Consider the following 20,420-nt stretch of genomic DNA (forward strand, 5'->3'; position numbering starts at 1 on the left):
AAAATAGCCTCTGATGCTATGTCAAAGACTTATTAGGCTAGAAAGACCATTATATTCTTATGAAAGTTAATTATCGTTTCAGGCTTTGAAAAACTATGGTCTCAGAAAACTTTATTTTCACTAACTTCTTACCTTGAGAATATTGTATCTGTTGAAGATCCCACCTGCATGACCTCCATCTCTGTGTTCTCGGACTGTACTTTGCATCTGATGGAAAAATATGTCAAATATATGTGTATTAACTTTTGTTTTTTCTGATATGGGGAACATGGTTCTTGACTCCTATGATTCTATTTTTGAGAATACAAAATGAGATTTTAATATTTTTGTTGTTTAAGGAATGAGTTCTATAAGTTCACAAGTATTATTTTCTAGAGATAGCTATTAGCTAATTAGCTAGTCAATCTGAAAACTACAGGTGAAAATTATATAATGCAAACTAAAGAAAAAACAGATGCACAGGTGAGTTAAACATACAAAGCTAACCACCTGACATGCTAAAAAACAAAACAATTATTTATCTGTTTCCATTCATGTTGCCCTCATAACAAAGCACAATTTGTACTTCATTGAGAATTGGAGTTTCTTGAATTTTAGAACTCAGTCCTACTCAACTTTTTATCTCTGTGTTCCTCACACATATGTTCTTCAAAGTGTAAGGCACTATTCAGAGATTTCAGTAGATCCTAGAGTTTTGTGGAAAGAAAGCTGGAAGAAAAATTTCCTGGATAAGTAGCATCCACATACTCTGGGTTTTGTCTGAGATACTGGGCTTTGTAATTGCCTTCATGAAGGGAGGGAATATTGGCATTTTTTTTTTTTTCCCCAAATGACAGTAAACTCTTCTCCAACAGAATTCTGGGTTAGTATTAATTGTAGTACTGAACCAAATTACTGGAATTAAAGTTTACTTAGGAAGTGTACCTTAAAGGCTGATTGTGAATGTTTTCCAGGTGGTAAAGAGTTAGGGACAACTAAAAAACCCTACATTTTTAAGATCTGGAAACCTCTAGGAAGTTTAGCTACTGAACCAAGATTCATTTAAGGTATATGAACATACCTCTTCCTCCACAGACTGAAACTCTTTATCATCAGGAGACAGATCTATGAGAACTGTTCCACTTCCAGAGGTGTTCAGAGTTAAGTATGGGTTAAGACCTAGCAAATGAAATTTGAAGGTAAAAAAATATTTGCCAAAAAAATGCCCCAATTAACATCAACCAAAAACAGCCGCTTCATTTATCTGATGCTTACTACTGATTTTTAAAAACTTTTAATTTTAGACGAATTTAGATTTTCAGGAAGGCTGAGATCATACAGAGAATTCCTGTGTACCTTTCAGTCAACTTCCTAATGTTACCATTAAGGACATTAATGCTCCCCCAATGTTACCATTTTATATAGCCACAGTGCATCTGTCCCACTTAGTAAATTATAGACTTTATTTGGATTTCACCAGTTTTTCCCACTAATGTCCTTTTTCTGTTCTAGGATCCAAATCAGAACACCACACTGCATTTAGACTACTAATTTTGACTCAACAAGCTGTAAGGGTTTTCTGGGAATAGTTCAGAAAATCTTTTTATTCTTTATCTCTTATTCTTAAGGCGCTTGTCACACATTTTTTCTTCAGATTACTTCCTTCACTAACTATACAGCCCTTTCAGCATTGAGTCTTTAATTTTTGTAAATATGAGGATGAATTATGACAGAAACTTGTATAGCCTCAGATAATTCTGAATCATCTCAGAATGATAATTCCATAATGTTTACTAACTACTTAATGCTTATTCTAACCCATAACAGTTTTTAATTCAGCAATGAATGTTGTGTTTTCTGAACGTCAATGGTCAAGATAACTATGTATTTTGAACCTTTACTCTCACAAAAGTTTCTTATGTGGAATCTCAAAAAGAATTTTCTAATTTCTTTGGTATATTTGTAACACACTTCTCCTTCAGTCCTTACAACAAGATCTCTAAAGCTCTGCTGTTTTCCCAGGCAGGGATCAAATCCATTACTGCTAGATCAGCGCATGGCAGTTTGCCCTGGAGAGTTAGAGCACTATTCTAGTTCTGAGTACTGGTCTGAATAACAAGACTACCAGCAACATGCTAAACTCTTATAAAGACTTATAGCTGAATTACAATAGCTACAAGAAGTGTGGGGACTTATAAAGGGGAATATTTCAGAGAATAAAGACTTAACAGAATAAAGACTACAACACATGCTTGACTAAAGCATCTGTGTACCATCCCAAGATCTTTTATCAGTGCTCAATTTAGATAAGGACAAGTAATCTATTGACTTGATGCACTGAATTATAGCTAGGGCTAAGCCAGCAAAATGACAGACTGTCAGAAGACTACCACTGGTTCCACTTTGCAAAATTGGGTATAACAAATGTATAGAATCCTGGCTTCAAACGAAGACAAGAAAGGTGGTAACTTTATGCAGGCAAGTGACCCTGATGTGCTAGAGCAGACACAGTCATTCTGTGTCATGACAATTCTCCTTCATGTAGGAACAAATGTTCCTTTGCAATTGCAGCTGGATGTAACAGAATGACTACAGACCAGAGATGGCATGGAGTTACATACATCTGCCACTTGGGGGCAGTATATCTTGTTTCTGCCATTGTTTCCTGAGCCTTTCAATGCAGTCTTAATAACTGTATCCCAGACACTGTATGTTTAATGAACGAACACTGCCTAATTTCTTTTTTAACCTGCCTCTTTATCCTAAATGATCCGTTATTCCAGTACTCCACTGTAATTTCTATCCTAACCAGATCTACCTATTATTCTAGTAGAGTCATGATGGCCGTCCACAACTGAGGGTTCTGGTTTCTCTTCATTTTTGATGTTTTTTATATTGTATACTAACATTCCAGGGAGCCATGGGTGTTCCCTCCTTTTTCTTATACAATTTTGTCATTATAAGACATATTCCAGACTACCTCATATTTTAAACATTTTTGCCTTAGACCCTACCAGGCAAGTAAAGTACATCTACCTTTAATTGATCCTATTCCAGAATTCCAGTTTAAAGTATTCCTTAGCTTCAATCACCTAATTTTTAGAGGTATTTTTTCTTTTTCAAGAGATGGACCCTATCCTATCATACATCCTTCCCTGAAAATGTCTTCATTTTTGCTAGTCTAGGTTTTTTTTGAACTCCATGTGTATAGCCAGGACCTCAATGACAGGAAGTGTCTGACCCCAGGCATGGTAAATCACGCCCTCAGTTTAACAATGTGGTCTTGATACTTAGAACAATTCACCTTTTCATACCCAGGACTTGGTACATAGGAAATGTTAACATCTGTTGAACAAATGCAATTTGCACTTTTTTAAAGTACCAACATTCAGAAGAAATAAAGATATTATTCAATGCTGTTCTGCCAGATTTCCTCAGAACACTGTTTCCCAGTACTTCCACTACAAGTGTTTAGAATTTAGCCATTTACAACAAAAGAGAGATTTACAAGATTTTATAGGCAGCCTGAATGCCTAGGCGTTGCCTATTATATTACCATAAGATAGGAGATATTCAAGTTTCTGATCTTTTAGAATCATAAAATTTTAGAGCTAGAGTAACTTAAGAGCGAAAAAAATTCCCAAACTTCTGAATGGCCCAGAAATTTTACTTAGGTTCACAAAATTACCAGCAGAAGCTCAGGAAACTTAACAGTAGCAGCGTTACAACTTGATTCCAGGTTTCCTGAATCCTAGTGTTCTTCCTGTTAAATGGACTTGCTCTCACAGATTTATATATTATCATTTAGTAAGTTGAGGGTTGTCTTTATGCCAACTGTTAAACTGATGATAGCATTAATTTAAAATGAAATACCTTGTTGTCCAGAGATAAGTCTCTCAACTCCTTTAATTAGTTTGTGTCTATGTCCATAAGCATTGATTCCAATCTCCTTCAGCTCCTTGTGCCCCATCTCAACTAATACATCCAAAGTGATCTGACAAAAGAGGATGAAACTGTTTAGAAGGCTTACATTTGCTAGACATTCATATACTGGTGTTCTTATAATGTATTAGATTTATATATTTACTTCGGATTTTTGTGAACAGCTTAGAAATGAAAGCAAACCAGTTATTAAACTGAAGCTGAAAAGTTGCAGCTAATTAAATTACAGGTATGAACTACCAAAAATATAATTATTTTCATTCAGCATAAGAACCTGAGCTGACTTAAACTGCAAAATAAAAATGCACTTATCTACCATCACTCTACAACCAACCTATTTATACAATGCCTTCACTGCTTCCTCCAGACTCTGGACTACGCTAACTAGTACTTCTGCCTCAGGGTTCAAACTATTCCTTTTCCCTCAAATATATTATTCTCACTTTATGAAACTGAAGACATTCAGAAATCTTGAAGCTTTCCCTGAATAGTCCAGCACGCAGTAACCTTTTTTTCTTGGAATTTCTAAAATCCATGCCTCAAAGTTATTTCTTCATATATTGTTAGAGCTCCATAAGTAGATCAAAAGTTTCTTAGGGGTATAAGTCTACGTTAACCATATTCTCTGAACCAAAAAAAATCAGTAAATATATTCTGACAGTGTACTTTAAACTGGGACTGTTCCAGAAAAGCCCAGATATATACCTAGTGTACCTCTGTGCCTTCCCATAGCGGCCAGTGAAGTGTCAGAGCAGGTAGCGACTGACACAACTGACCTGAACAAACAAGAGCTCAAAGATAACCTACTTTAAGGGCTAAATAAGCTAAGCTTTCCACTGGAGAAAGCTATTTTACTATTACTACATGAGAGTCCATTGTTCCATGCATTTTTAAATTTCTTCTTTGATTTCCTGTTGACCCATTCATTGTTTAATAGCAAAGCTGTATAACCTCCATGTATTTATGGTCTTTCCAAACTTTTTCCTGTGGTTGACTTCAAGTTTCATAGCATTGTGGTCAGAAAATATGCATGCTATGATCTCCATCTTTTTGTATTTGTTCAGGCCTGATTTGTGACTTAATCATGTGATCTATTCTGGAGAATGTCTCATGTGCACTTGAAAGAAATGTGTACTTTCATTTGTTTCCATGTATTTTTTTTAATTTCATGAGAGTCCACCTTTATGTGCTAATAAACTAAATAGAAATTCCAAGATAGCCAAATTAGAAGAGTGACTGATTTCCAGTCTTAAAAAACCATTCTCCTCTCCCCACAAACAGGCTGAATGGTCCAGGGCATTTCAAGTATGTCCTAATTTTTCCTTGAGGTCCCATAGAAAACCAAACCAAGCAAAATAATTCATCTACTCACCTGTTCTCTCTCAAATATATCCATCAGGTGCTCAAGTCCAAGATTCCTTACAAATTGAGTTATGCTAAAATCTACTGCTGGAACTGGAAAATAAAAAATCCAGAACGAACAGAGTAACGTATATCAACATTATAACATCAAAGTTTTGTGGTATTACTATACACATGAAGAATGTAAAGATGAAGCAAATTACCAATTGGCATTTGGGATATAATACTGAATATCTGAACATAGCATCAAAAATTGCAGAAAGAAAAAGCTACAAAATTTCAACATCATTAGAAGAAACAGCCAATGGGGCACTCTCAGGTTAAAAAAAAAAATCTTTTCATTAAAAAAATTTTTACTTTTAACTGTATCTTTAAAATAAGTGTCCATACTGAAACTAATAAGTCAATTTTATTTCTGCTCAAAAAAAAATTCCTTATCTTTGAGAATGTAAGCTACTTCACAAAAAAGTTTATGCAAACAAGTTCCACAATGCTGCATAAGGTGAGAGAAATTTTGACAGGTAAAAAGTAAAGAGAACAGTTTTATAGACTGTAAGTATGTGTGTCTTTTTCTGTCTCTTAAAACGATCTTCACAATTGGGTATTTTGACATGGAATAAAGGTATTTCGTAACTGTAATAATGCACTGGAAGAGGTAAATAAAGGCAGACCTACTCAACCACAAGACTTCTAAACCTTTCAAAAAGTATATTTACATCTAAGTAGTAGGTTAGCGGCATAAGACTCGTGAACTCTCAACTCAGAAGGAGAAAGTTTCATTAGGAATTCTACTAACATGAAGAAAACAATAAAAGACTAAAACTTGAAGGCTATGCTAATTAATCTGATACTAACAGTTGTATTTAAGGTTAAAAAATGACTTGTTAGCATTCTAAATGACAAATATGTGGCTACAAGACAGAAAGTTATTTTTGCAGAATGTCTCACCCTCCTTTTTCTCCAAACTAGAGGAACCCTCTGTTCCACTTGAACTAACTACCGAAGACAGTTCAGAAAAACTCCCAGATAAGTTGTCAAGACTGCTGGCTGCAGAAAGACTTGATGGGCTGGATGGACCTGAAGACAGAGCATCTCCGGTAGCTCCTGGGCTTCTCACGCCATTGAGCACTTGAGGTTTATAACACGAAGGCAGAGCAGAAGGGGGCATGGCTGCCGTGAGGAGAGCGCTAACATCATCTGCCTAGTGTGTGTTTAAGAGAGAGATTAAATCTGTGATAAGCAAGTTTTAAAATTCTCCTACACCCAACAGAATGCATTTAAAAATATGACAAAGACTCAGCAGATTTGCACTAGAATTGCATATTATATAAAAACAATTATTTTAAAAAGTAGAACAAGTGATATCATCAAACTGTTATTAAATATAAAACAATTCAGAACATGTTTCAAGACACAGAAAATAAAAAAAACCTGTTAAATGTGGCAAAGCATAAAAAAAATCTAACTTTGATACTATGATTTTCTGAAAAACACTGAAATGAGTTATAGTAGTATCAATTTTATTTTATTTATTTTAAAGATTTTATTTATTTGAGAGAGAGAGTGAGATAGCACAAGCGGGGGGAGGGGCAGAGGGAGAAGCCGACTTCCTGCTGAGCTGGGAGCCCGATGCGGGGCTTGATCCCAGGACCCAGGAATCACGACCTGAGCCAAAGGCAGACATTTAACGACTGAGCCACCCAGGCGCCCCTAAAGATTTTATTTTTAAGTAATCTCTATACCCCACGTGGAGCCCAAACTCACAAGCCCAAGATCAAGAGTAGCATGCTCTTCTGAGCCAGCCAGGTGCCCCTTAACCAGACATATTTAACCCCCATTTATAGATGATGTGACAGACGCTTTGAGATTAGGCAAGGTGAAAGACTGTACAACTCCAAGTGGTAGAGCTGGAATTCTACGGCAGGTCTGTTGGACTCTAAAGCTCATACCTGTCCTCTAGAGCACTTTGTTTCACATCACTTATGTCTGGTCGACTAACAAATGGGTGGAATGAATTAGAAAAGTGCACTTCCCAGATAGTTTGGAACCAGAATGACATTTCCCTGAAGAAATACTGCAGATACGGTTGGGTTGTCAGCCTGCTGAGAAAAATCTATTTAACCCCCAATGCAGCTGAACTCAATCAGCTTCTCAGTGTAACTTGTAACAGTGGACTCTCAGTAGAAAGCAATCTGCAGAAGAGACTTCCCTTCCATCCCATCGCAATAAGAATTTCTTCTCCCTTTCCCTCCACCACGCTGGTCAATTTCCCCAGTGGTCGAGGCCAGAGAGGCGCCAGTGTCCCAGCAGCCAAAGCAGAGGTAAAGGCTACAGTGGAGATGCCTACACGAGTTCCCTTGGAGAAGAAGGAAAAAAACCCAAAAACTTCATAGAAAACTGGAGGAACAAGCTTGTTTCATGAACACTACTGGTGAGGTAAGCAACAGGAACTCTGGGAAGAGGCGGTGGGGAGGAAAGGGAATCCCTACTAGAAGCAGGCTCTGTGGCTGTACCTTGAGGGCAATGTCCCTGGCTAGGCAAGTTCATCAAGACCCGTATGTCCTGTATGACTCTGCACAGTATGCACTGTTAACAGCCTTCACTGAGGGCCTGCGCCTGTTTTGTTTCCCAACTATAATGTAAGCAGCTATACCATGTACTTCTTTTTCCTATTTCCAAAAGCACTCAGGATACAATAACTGACTGATAATCCTATTATTTACATATTATATTTTAACACCAAAGAAGTCCTATGTTTAAATTGGGCTAAAAAATAGATTTTGCCACATTCACCACAAAGACATTTTATATACACCAAGCGAACTTTAAAAAATCAGAAAAGCACTGAGATTTTTCAAAGAGTCCATCACTTACTGAAACTAAATCTAAAGGCGTTTGTCCTTCCTGATTTTTAAGAGTAGGGTCAGCTCCATGGGCCAACAATAAAGCACAAAGCTGTGTTCGTCCCTTTTGGGCTGCTTCATGCAAAGGTGTGAAAGCCCATTTGTCCGTGGCATTGACACATGCATTATACTTTATTAGTAAAGCTGCAACATCTACATGCTGTAAAAGAAAATACTCCTGTTACACTCTGAAATATTATCACATTTTAGTTCCTAAAAAGAAACTAGCTATATACCTATTTTTCCATATTTTCAAACCTACTCTGGAAATGAAAAATTGTGTTTCTCCCCAACATCATAATTTATGGGTAGTTGATTAAAAATTACAGATGTTTTAATAACTTGAGAAATTAGAAAATATTTAAGAATTCTACACAGGATGGGAACTAAATAAATGAATACAACTTAAACAATTTCTCATTTATTCAAGTGTTATAACTGCTGAACATCAATTTATAAACCAGCAACCTTTCTCACTTATTCCAACTATACTATTGAAGATGGTCAATACTGATTATAACATTTAGGGCTATTATAAACTCAGGAACAATGCATCTGAATCTCTACAGATTCCTAGGAGTCCTAGTGGGTTTCCCGGCACCAACAAATAAACAAAACCATCAACATCCCACTGAAAATAAGAGGTGCTAAGAAAGGTAATACAATGAATGACAGATGTGCTGCATGTCACACAGCTCACTTACAAGAGATTCAGAATTGAGACTTGGACATTATTTAATCTCTTTAGTCCTCATATTTACTCCTCTATAAAATGAGAAAGTCAAACTAAATGCCCTTTGAACTGCAATACTGATTTTCACTTAGAAAATTCCAGAGATTTTTAAAGGTAATATGAAAGAACTTACCCCATAAGATGCCGCATTATGTAAAGGAATAAGTCCTCCTTTGTCCTGGGCATTCACATCAGCTCCATGTTGTAACAAATACTCTGCAACTTCTAAATTATTATAACCAGCTAATTTAGAAAAGAAGTAAAATTACTATCACTTGTTAATATAAAAATTAATTACATTTATGTATCTGTATATATCTGTATAAAAAGCACAAACATTCTTTAAAAAATAAAGAGATTTTCTAGAAATCTGATATTCCCCATTGGAGTCTATTAAAAATTTATCTTATGGAAAAAACTGCCCACTGGTCTCAAGTTGGAAGCTTTCAGTGATGACACTCATTCATTTCAGAGACTCTCAAAAGTTATACTGATGGATTTGCTTGTATCTTTCCTTTTAAAATCTTCTACCAAAGTCTTTGCCTTTATGGTTGTTATATGCAACTTCCTAAATTCAGGTACATGGTCTCAAGGGCTACAAGTAAGAGGCATTCAAGCATATAAAAGCCAAGTTAGGAACACAAGAGGCCAGCAGAGTAGGAGATAGCACACCAGCATGGGGCTCAGGACCCTATTTTCCCAGAAGGACATAGAGACATTTTGTAGAGAGAGATCTTTGGGATAATCTCTGCAAGTCTGGCAGCAAAATCTAGTGTTGCTGAAGCCATGAAATAAAACTTGGCATTTTATAAATATACCATAACCTCTTAGCTGTCATCTTGGGAATTGTCAGCTAGCTTAGTATCACAGATTGAGAGCAAATCTGGAACTGAACTTCGCCAAAATAAAACCAGCTATCACCTGAAACTTTAAAACAGTTCAAAATATTTTTCACATTTACTTTCTTGTAGTTTTTATTCTTTTGCTGAAGGATTTAAAGCCAAAAAATTTAATAAGATCAAGGAGGGAAAAACAAAACCACAGAACTACCATAAGCTAAGTATTACAATGAATCCAAAGTCCTTCCAAGTCTCAAGGTGTAATACTGCACAAGTGGGAAGAAATGTTTTGTATATACAACCTATTTACCACTCACAGAGACAGCATGGATTTATTTTTATTTTTTTTAAAAGATTTTTATTTATTTGAAAGAGAGCGAGCAGGAGAGAGAGCGAGCAGAGGGGAAGAGCAGGAGAGGGAGAAGCAGGTTCCACGCTGAGCAGGGAGTCCGACAGGGTGCTCAATCCCAGGACCCTGGGATCATGACCTGGGCTGAAGACAGACGCTTAACCAACAGAGCCACCCAGGTGCCCAACAACATGGGTTTAAATAGTAATTATTAAATGTTCTAGATAAGCTACCATAAAGATATAGAAAAGCTAATCTAAATAAATATACACAGCATAATTCAGATACACACAGGTCACATCCTGTCTTGCATGGACGAGAAACTTCTGATTGCAAGTGGAAGTATAAAAGCCTTTTCTCACCATGTTAGCATTTGTGCTTATCACTTCCAAAATTCTCTAAAAGACATATAGATAGAATAATTCTTTTCCTTGAACAGTGGGGTCCTAACTTACAGAGGGTGAAAACTTAAAGGTAAAAATCACATATAACCAAAATTATCTTTTAAATACTAGGAACACACTCAGTTATTCACACTATGAGACTAAAATAAACAGAGGAAAAAAAAGGGAGAAGGGTAGACTTCCATCTCCCATATTACACAAAGTGGCAGAATCATCTGCATTACTTTTTTCTCTATTTACTTTTTTCTTTTTAAACTATATGTATTTAGATAAACTTGTCTGAGTCAAATTATGCCTACAATGTAACACCACTGAAGTATTAGCTGTAAACTCAGTGATTTTAATGGCCCATTCCTTAGCATTTTCAACGCAGCTAAAGAAGCTGAACCGAAATGTTGTGCACCTGCACTAGAAACAAAGGTGGACTGTGTCAATTTCATGAGTGAAACTTACAAAAATGTTATGTACTCAACTGTCTCCCAAATTCTTGTATTGGCTCTAACCATCAGTACCTTAGCATGTGACTGTATTAGAAGGTAAGGTCTTTAAAGAGGTAATAAAAGTTAAAATGAGGCTGTTAGGGAAGGCCCTAATCCCATCTGACTGGTGTCCTTATAAAAGATTAGGACATGTAGTGAGAGACACCAGGCAAGTGCACACAACAGACAAAAGGCCAAGTGACGACACAGTGAGAAGGTGGCCATCTGCAGGCCGAGGAGAGAGGCATCAGGAAAAACCAATGCTGCCAATGCCTTGATCTCCACAACTGTGAGAAAAGAAATTTCTGTTAAGTCACCCAGTGTGTGGTACCTTGTTAGGGCAGGCCTCATGAATTAATGTAACAACTTTGGTAATAGGTTTATGTAACTTTTGAAAGCCTTAAGATTTTTTTTCTGCTTGTGCTTAACAGCTGTCCTCAAAAGAATGGAAAGCTTTAACTTCCCATGAGAAAGGCTGTTCAAGCAGGCTGATTTTTCAAGTTTTTATAGCCAAAACTCACTCACCAAAGAGGACTTAAAACTATGGTGACTGGAATAAAGATTCCAAAGCACTATACTGACGGCAGAGTCTCCTTCCATTGTTCTTACTGCAGGTAACCGCACCAGTACTAAAGTGAACGCGAAACACACTTGGCCTGCACAAACACACTCAGGTTTATGGTGGCATTAGGAGATATTTGAGCTGCATCTTTTCAGTTTACTTTCAGGAAATATTTTACTCTGGTAAAATGAACCTTAGATGTCACCAGCTTAAATCTGTGAAATTTCATTCACTTACCCGCTAAATGTAATGGGGTTGAATGTCGGCCTTGGGTATCACGGCAATTTACATTATCAGGAGAAGACAACTTCTTTACTCTGGCTAAACAACCCTTCTTGGCAGCATCTAACAAAGCTGCATCTCCCCGAAGTAGATCTTGGATATCTGTATCTCCATCTTTAACAAGATCCAAAGGGGTATTTCCATCCCTGTTTTTCTTTGTAGGGTCTGCGCCATGCTGGGCATGTGAAAAACAGATAAGGAGGAACTGACTTAAGTTTGCCCTTAGTCTATCTATGAGAAAATAGTCAGTGGAACTATAGCAAAAAAAACTATTTTATACTGATAGACTCTACCTTAAAGGTTAACGTTTGTTATATTTAATTTAGTACACAGAAAATTATAATAAAAAGAATACAGAGACAGTTAAATATTACTGGGCTTTTACAATTCAACTTATTATTACTGTTTCTTCAAGTAGGCTCCATTCCCAGCGTGGGGCTTGAACTCAGTCATGACCCTGAGATCAAGAGTCGCATGCTCTACTGACTGAGCTCGCCAGGAGCCCCTGTAACGTAATTTAGTAAAAATTTTAAACTACATTCAAAATAAGGCAGAATTTCATAAATAACTTATTTTCATGTATGTTATTTTTCGTTTCCACAAACCCTGAAATAAAGTATAAATTTAACGTATTTCTTTTTTTTAATTTAATGTATTTATTAAGTAAGCGCTACGCACAAAATGCGGCTTGAACTCACAACCCCAAGATCGAGAGTTACATGAGCTACTTACCAAGCCAGCCAAGTGCCCTAACTTTTGCTTTTACTGTAAAATATCTACATGGGTACCTGTATTAAACCAGTACTATCAATTTTATTAGTGCCAAATAAACCTGGCTTATAAATTACATAATCCATCAAATATTTTGAGTTAAAGTACTATATAGGAAAAATTAGGATAATAATCAGAGAACTGTTACTTGATGATAGCTGACTTTATACAGTAATAAATCTGTGTGTGGTAAACATCCTCGTAGATTAAAATACAGTGTTCATGACATTTATTCTGAAATCTAGGTAGAGAATTAGATAGCTTTGCTTCATACCCCTTTACCAGTTTAAGTTTATATTGAAAGTTATTAGAAATATAAACATCTATGTAATAAACTAGGTCCACAGTAAGTACTTAAATATACCTGGAGCAGGAGTTTGCAAATTTCGTATTTTCCTTTTGCTGCAGCTTCATGTAAAGGTGTAAATTTCCATAAATCAGCTACATTAACTACTGCTCCATGCTTAACAAGAAGTTCTGCAACTTCATAATGTCCATATGAACATGCATTGTGCAAAGGTACAAGGCCTCTGAAATGAAAGACTACATAAGCAATGCAACACAAAGATATGTTTAATTTAGATAATTGCATATAGTTGATAAATTTCTTGAACTGCATAAGGGATCACACTGCTTATATTTTATAGAACCTAAATTTATTGAAAGCAGAAATGGAATTATTTTTGGAGGGTGTGGGAAGGAAATTTTAAAAATATATATTTTTTTCTTTTTGGTGGGAGCAATAGTAAAGTGTTAGTACAAAGCTCCGGAAGAGGGAGGGGATGTGAGAGGGTTGCCCTAAAAATATTTTAAATTGTAGAGAACGTAACAAACACCTATAGACTCGATCTAGAATTGAGGTGTGTATGTGTATTTTAAAGATTTTATTTATTTATTTAGAGAGCGCACACATGGGGGGGCATGGAGGGAGAGAGAAAATCTCAAGCAGACTCCAAGTGGGGCTTGATTCCCTGACCCCAAGATCATGACCTGAGCTGAAACCAAGAGTCAGACCCTTAACCGACTAAGCCACCCAGGCACCCCAAGAATTGTGTATTTTAAAAAAAAAAATAATTTTAAGATAAACTGGAAGAATTCAAATATCCTCAATGCAAACTGAAAAATTTACTATATTAAAAATCAATCACATTAATCTCCTTAGTCATTATAAGATTATAAGGCATTATGCAAATAAGTCTTTACATATATATATGCTAATCATCATAAAATCTTAACTGAAATTAAGAAGCTACATTTAAGCCAGTATTAGGTAACAGACTTCCCTGAAAACAAAAGAGCTAGCAATTATCATAAAATTATTAAAAAAAATGTTTTTCCAGATTTTCCTAAAAAGGTCAGATAAAGGAAAAGAGGCCATGGCAATTGTTGGTACTTGCCCTTTATCTTTAGCATGCACGTCAGCTCCGTGCTGCAGCAGATACTCCACCACAGACACCCTATTATAGCCAGCTGCAAAATGGAGTGGCGTCGACTGACGCCCTTCAATGTCTCTGCAGTTGACACTCTGAACAGTACACAGTTTCTGCAGGATGAAACACAGTATACACATAACACTACATATTTTGATTTAATTTCTTATCTCATTAAATCAGTATTCTCAAACTACTTATTCTTATTTCACCTTGTCATTTATTGGGAATCCCTGTGGTCCTCTTATCTACGCCTGTATCATCTTTTGCTAAAGCTGGTGGGTAAATTTTATCATCACCACTACTACAAATAGTAACATAAATGTAATCTAAAGTACCAATTATCAGCAATCCTAACTTCCATTTTGTGACAAATATAAGTAGAGGTACGCTGGATCCTGGGGTTTGTTAAGAATGCAGAATCTCTGCCCTCATCTACGGAGTCAGAATCTGCATTTTAACAAGATCCCTAGATGATCTGTAAGCACGTTAAAGTTTAAAAAGTTCTGCTCTACACCAGCAGTTCTTAAATTTTCATGTGCACTGGGTCCTGCCTCCAGATTTTCTAATTTAGTGTGTCTGGGGTGGGGCCTAAGAACTTGCATTTCTTTTTCTTTTTTTTTTTTTTTTTTGAGAACTTAACAAGTTCCTAGGTGATGCTTATAGTCAAGGAACCACACTTATGATCCTTGGGAAAATTAAGAAAATACTCAAGTACTTTTTTGTGTTCTTTGGTTTCGATGAGGAAGCCTGGCTGAGAAAAGCTTTAAGAATAACACTTTTATTCATGCTTGTATGAAAAGTACAAATGTTTGGGGAAGAAAAGCAACATAAATAATAAATCGTGGTGCTCAAGAAAAGTTTAAAGACTATCAATATTAGTAAAAAGTCTTACTTTTTACTATTCTACCCTATCCCTTAGGGATAACCTAAGCCTAATAACTCAATGGAGGTAGCTATCTGTGGGTTTCACCTCAAGGGGTTTAATTACCGGACTGATAAAGCTTTTTTATGCTTCCCAAAGAAGAGGCTGTTAAGATATAGATTCAGGGTCCCATTTGAAACAGTATTTCATGGCTTTGAAGTTGGGCTCTAGGAATGAGTATTTTTAATACATGTGTCAAGAGCTGCTACGTTGGGTAGTTTTTACCAGCCATTTTACTCCCTACTTCTCAGTTTAGTTTTGTGTACTCTGAAACAAGTTTTCTTTTCTTTTTTTTTCTTTAAAAAATATTTTATTTATTTATTTGACAGAGAGAGAGACAGCGAGAGAGGGAACACAAGCAGGGGGAGTGGGAGAGGGAGAAGCAGGCTTCCCGCAGAGCAGGGAGCCCGTTGCGCAGCTGAGCTGAAGGCGGACGCTTAACGACTGAGCCACCCAGGCGCCCCTGCCTTTAATTTTTAAATCAATTTTCCAGAAAAAAAAAAATCAGCTCACTACTTTTAACTCAAGTGACTTGTTTTTCCACAAGTCAGCAGTATTTAGTAACAGAAACCAAATCCTCCTAATATCTTATTAACCCCACACTTAAGGGAATGAGAATGTAAATATAAAACATGTCAAATAGTAAGATTCCATTATAATGGTGTTTTTTCTTTGAAAAATGAAATTATTTAAAAAATAAAATCTTAAGTTACTTGGAGATGATTGTACTATCTACACAGATAAAGCAGTAGGAAAAGATACCATGGACTTTTAAATCAACTTCCCAAAATCTCTTTACTTAAAAGGACAGTGAATTAAGTTTCCTCAGAGCTCAAGTTCAGATGGGCCCAACATATTTCATTCTCAGAAAATCTAAAATTGACTTTGTGTGGTGGATCTGTTCAGGATTGAGGACATCAAATAGAAATATAGTGAAATTGCTTCATGTAGCTACTTCTGTCACAAATCAATAAATTTAGATTTTCATAAAACTTATTATATGTCATTGTTCCCTCAAATGGGACCAGCACTATTTCTGAAAAAGTCTAGGGGCAATGGGGGGAGGGATGGGCGAATATAACAAAGCTTTTATCTCCCTGCTAGCTTTGGGAATTAAAATAACATTAGAATAAAGTGGAAAAAACCCCCAAACTCCATCGCATTACTGAAGAATTATTTCATTCATAAAACATGTTGAGTTAATTTTAATCCATATTAGTTGAATGGAAACGTAGTCTTGCTCTTTCAGAATGTTAGGCTTCTGAGTTATTTACTGGGATATACAACTTCTGTAGGTAACAAATATGTTTTATTAAGACATTATATATGACTCTATGATAAAAAATAAAGGAAAGCCTGAGGAAGGGTTATTCTACAGAGGACAACCACAGGAGATGGGCCGTGTAAGAGTGAAGCTGGCTCTATGAACTGAAGATTATTAGGAGACAGGGGCAACACAGTGGTAGAGAGGGCAAAGAAATGAAACCAGAAGAAACACATCGACACAGTGACACACTGTTTCTTTGTCCCTTTCCTGTTGTGTCGTATGTGAACAATGGACAATAATTGGATATCTTTTTCTTTTAAAGGGACAAATGAATAGGCTCTTTAAATGAAATTTATTTCCATAAACATGCACTTTATTTAAATTTGTGATTGTGAGGTATTTACTGAGATGCATGTGAAACTAAAAAGTTTCTTTCATTGAACAATGATTCTTACTTTCAGAGAACTAGATTATCATTATTTATCTTTTAAAACAAGGCACATATAAATAACTAGGCTCTTCATTACAACAGTACAGATTCATTAAATACGGAAAATAAAAACCCAAAGTTAACAAAAACATAAGATCATATCTTACTTTTACAGTTTCTACATCACCAGCCTTTGCAGCTTCCAGCAATTGTCTGTCTGCCTCTGAATTACCTAACGGGATACCCTCTGAAAAGAGAAGGAAAGAGTGATTAACTCCCATGGAAAAGGCAGGACCAAGCTTTAAGAGAGGCAGCTTATCTCAAAGTAAAGTTCTTTTACAGTTTGGCAGATTATATAATAAATCTCCATGGTAGCAGAGGAAAACCAGGAAGACATCGTTAAGAATTTTTGTGAGACAAGGGGCGCCTGTGTGGCTCAGTCGTTAAGCATCTGCCTTCGACTCAGGTCATGATCCCAGGGTCCTGGGATCGAGCCCCACATTGGGCTCCCTGCTCCGCGGGAAGCCTGCTTCTCCCTCTCCCACTCCCCCTGCTTGTGTTCCCTCTCTCGCTGTGTCTCTGTCAAATAAATAAAATCTTAAAAAAAAAAAATTTTTTTTGTGAGACAAAAAAAGTTTTTTTGGGGAAACATTTCATGTATATACATATAAATAAGCAAAACGTGTGTAAATATGAATAATAAATGTGATTTAAACAATGTAATGGAATATAAAACAGATGAAAGATGGCATGTTCTATAACCAAGGCCACTGGATGGTAGAAAAACTTTAAGTTAGGAGACCAATGGCCAGAGACCTAACCATGGTTCTGCCCTTAAGTAGCTATCTAAACTGGGGCAAGGGGCCTCAGATTTTTTCAGTTCTAAAGAGAAGAGATGGACTAGAAGGTAACTAAAGTCATTTTCAGATCTGAAATTCTGTTTTATAGCTCATTTAAAATCTCACAGGAAAGGAAGAAAACATGTACCTTTGTATCTTATAACAAAATAAACTCCAATGGATTAAAGACCTTAAGATAAAAAAATTAAACCTTAAAAATATTAAAAGAAAATATAAGTGAGTATTTTTATACTTGGAGTAGAAAAGCATCTTAGAGTAGTACACTAAAGGCAGAACCAATGATGATTTGGAAAAATATGTCAGGCAATAACATAACATTAAACAAAGTTATAAGGCAAATAAAAAATGGAAAAAATATTGCAACATATATCTTAAAAATGCAAATTAAAATGAGAGATCCTGGGTTTTTCTTTTTTATCCATTAGTGGGCAAAGAGGAAATGGGGGAACTACACTGACAATATTTCTATACTATACAATATTTCTATTAAAAAAAAGCATCTATTACTTCTTAAGTTCATACACACATGTCCACCAAACGAAAAGATTAAGAATCATAATACCCAGTGCTAACAAACAAGTCCTGTCATATGCTGTTAGTAGGAATATAATATGGTACTTAATAACTGTTCTAGAAGATGATTTAACAATTACATGTTATCCTTTGACCTGGAAACTCTACCTTGACAATTTACTAGAAACTAGCTGGAGGGGCACCTGGGTAGTTCAGTTGGTTAAGCGTCTGCCTTCAGCTCAGGTCATGATCCCAGGGTCCTGGGATCAAGTCCTGCATCAGGCTCCCTGCTCAGCGGGGAGCCTGCTTTTCCCTCTTCCTCTGCTGCTCCCCTTGCTTGTGCTCTGTTAAATAAATAAAATCTTAAAAAAAAAAAAAAAGAAAAAAGAAACTAGCTGGAAAGGTAAGAAATCGCACTTAGCACAAAACTAGTAAGACTGTAAATGTCCATCACGAGGCAACTGAATCGACTGGTGTTATAACCCCTAAACTGACACTGAAACAAATGTGTGTTATATGAGGAACTAAAGGGAATTCTGAAAGAGTCTCATAGTTCAGTTTTGGCAGTTTCCAGGTTGTTTTGTCAACCGGCCTTCATCTATTCAGTGTTTTTCTCAAAAGGTGGTTTCTAGATCACAGGCATAAAGATCATCGAAAATGTTAAAGATACAAGAGGCTTGATCTGCTGTATTTCTTCTCATCTGAGCTTTCAGACGTCAAAGTCACTTTAAAATTTATTGGACCAGATTTCTAGGGTGAAATGTATAACCTATGTAAAATGTATAGATATTTGATCTAAATATTTAAAAATATAATGAATATACAAGTATTCAATAGTTAAATATGTTTTAATAAGTCAAATAGTTGGTTACCTTGTACAAAAATTCTATATGCCTTATATATAAAAGACCTAAAAAAACAGTGAAGAGGCAGGGCCAGTCTTTAGAGTATTATTTTTTTTTTTTTTTATTTTTTTTTTTAGAGTATTATTTATCATTATGGATGCTCAACTGAGAGACACCTACTTTTTTATGTTTTCCTGTCTTTAAAAAAAATAGCAACTATTACATCTTAAATACTTTCTAGATAAAAACTTAAGAGCCAGCTATTAGAGAATTTGAGCAGATAATGCTTCTGGAACAAAATCATAGTAAGACTTAATGACATTTGGAACACTTGAGTATAATGAATTAACAGTCAAATATTCTACATTTTCTTTTCATTACCAACTTCTACATAGTATGTGAAAAACTTTATTTTTACTTTTAAGTTTTATTTATTTAAGTAATCTCTACATCCAAAGTGGGGCTCAAACTCACGACCCCGAAATCAAGAGTTGCGTGCTCTTCTGAATGAGCCAGCCAGGCGCCCCTATGTGAAAAAATTTAAAGGTTAATTTTAAAAAGTTGATTTCATGAGGGCGCCTGGGTGGCTCAGTCGTTAAGCGTCTGCCTTCGGCTCAGGTCATGACCCTAGGGTCCTGGGATCGAGCCCCGCATCGGGCTCCCTGCTCCGCGGGGGGCCTGCTTCTCCCTCTCCCACTCCCCCTGCTTGTGTTCCCTCTCTCGCTGTGTCTCTGTCAAATAAATAAAATCTTTAAAAAAAAAAAAAAAGTTGATTTCATGAAAGCATTTAATACCTTGAAGAAGTTGCTGCACGTTTTCATTTCCCATCTGTAAGGCAGTAAAGCCCTGAAGGGATATGATGTTCGGATCACACCCATAGCTCAGGAGCAGGCGGCAGGTTTGCAGATGACCACAGTGTGCAGCTCTATGCAGAGAAGTCTGACCAAGATTATCCAGAGCATTAACCTTAACAATGCAGAAAGTGCTAAAATTAGGTGTAACTCAAAATTTAAAACCATCCAATCATGTGTTTAACGCTTGTTACTAATTTAAAAATCCCAATTATTCTCTCATGAAGCCTATTATCCAGGGCCAAAACAAATGTTTTTGCTCAAATTTAGAGCATAAATTCACCAGTTCATGAAGGCTGATATCAGAAAAGACTTTTTTGGGTTAAAAGCAGGAAATGTTGAGTAACAGTTGTGTTTGCCATTAAAAAGTATTAGTATATTTACTGCACTTAGAGGTAGACATTGCCTAACGAAGTTTAATCCATATGTTTTTATGGATCTCTGAGGTCCAGAAATGTGGAGACTAACTCCAAGATAGACAACAGTAACAAAGCCAGAGACTAACTTAGCATTAAAATATTTATTCCTACTGGCTTAATCTTCTACCTTTTTTACAAATATAATCTGTATAGATAAATACATTATGGTCTATTCACACAACAGAATACTTTTAAGCAATAAAAGGAACAAAGGATCAGTACATGGATGAATCTCCAAAATATACAGAGGAGAAAGCCTTGGAGAAGAGTATGAA

General features: G+C 36.1%; 1 protein-coding gene across 2 annotated transcripts in view; it reads right to left on the reverse strand.

The window, feature by feature from the left end:
* Positions 1-20,420, reverse strand: part of TNKS2 (tankyrase 2) — a 66,976-nt gene that overhangs the window by 12,443 nt on the left and 34,113 nt on the right. The window contains exons 12-23 of one of the 2 annotated variants that reach the window (XM_036092763.2): positions 19,670-19,841; positions 16,825-16,904; positions 14,003-14,148; positions 12,970-13,135; positions 11,790-12,009; positions 9,053-9,162; positions 8,158-8,346; positions 6,232-6,484; positions 5,294-5,376; positions 3,853-3,973; positions 1,061-1,158; positions 133-207 (exon numbers count right to left, since the gene is read on the reverse strand). In XM_036092763.2, coding sequence (XP_035948656.2) covers positions 133-207; positions 1,061-1,158; positions 3,853-3,973; positions 5,294-5,376; positions 6,232-6,484; positions 8,158-8,346; positions 9,053-9,162; positions 11,790-12,009; positions 12,970-13,135; positions 14,003-14,148; positions 16,825-16,904; positions 19,670-19,841 — 1,713 coding nt within the window. The remainder of the gene's footprint in view (positions 1-132; positions 208-1,060; positions 1,159-3,852; positions 3,974-5,293; positions 5,377-6,231; positions 6,485-8,157; positions 8,347-9,052; positions 9,163-11,789; positions 12,010-12,969; positions 13,136-14,002; positions 14,149-16,824; positions 16,905-19,669; positions 19,842-20,420) is intronic. The other variant, XR_013449677.1, reaches the window with a different exon arrangement.

The sequence above is a fragment of the Halichoerus grypus genome, chromosome 7 (genome assembly GCF_964656455.1).
Source record: "Halichoerus grypus chromosome 7, mHalGry1.hap1.1, whole genome shotgun sequence".
In the NCBI taxonomy this organism is placed as follows: domain Eukaryota; kingdom Metazoa; phylum Chordata; class Mammalia; order Carnivora; family Phocidae; genus Halichoerus; species Halichoerus grypus.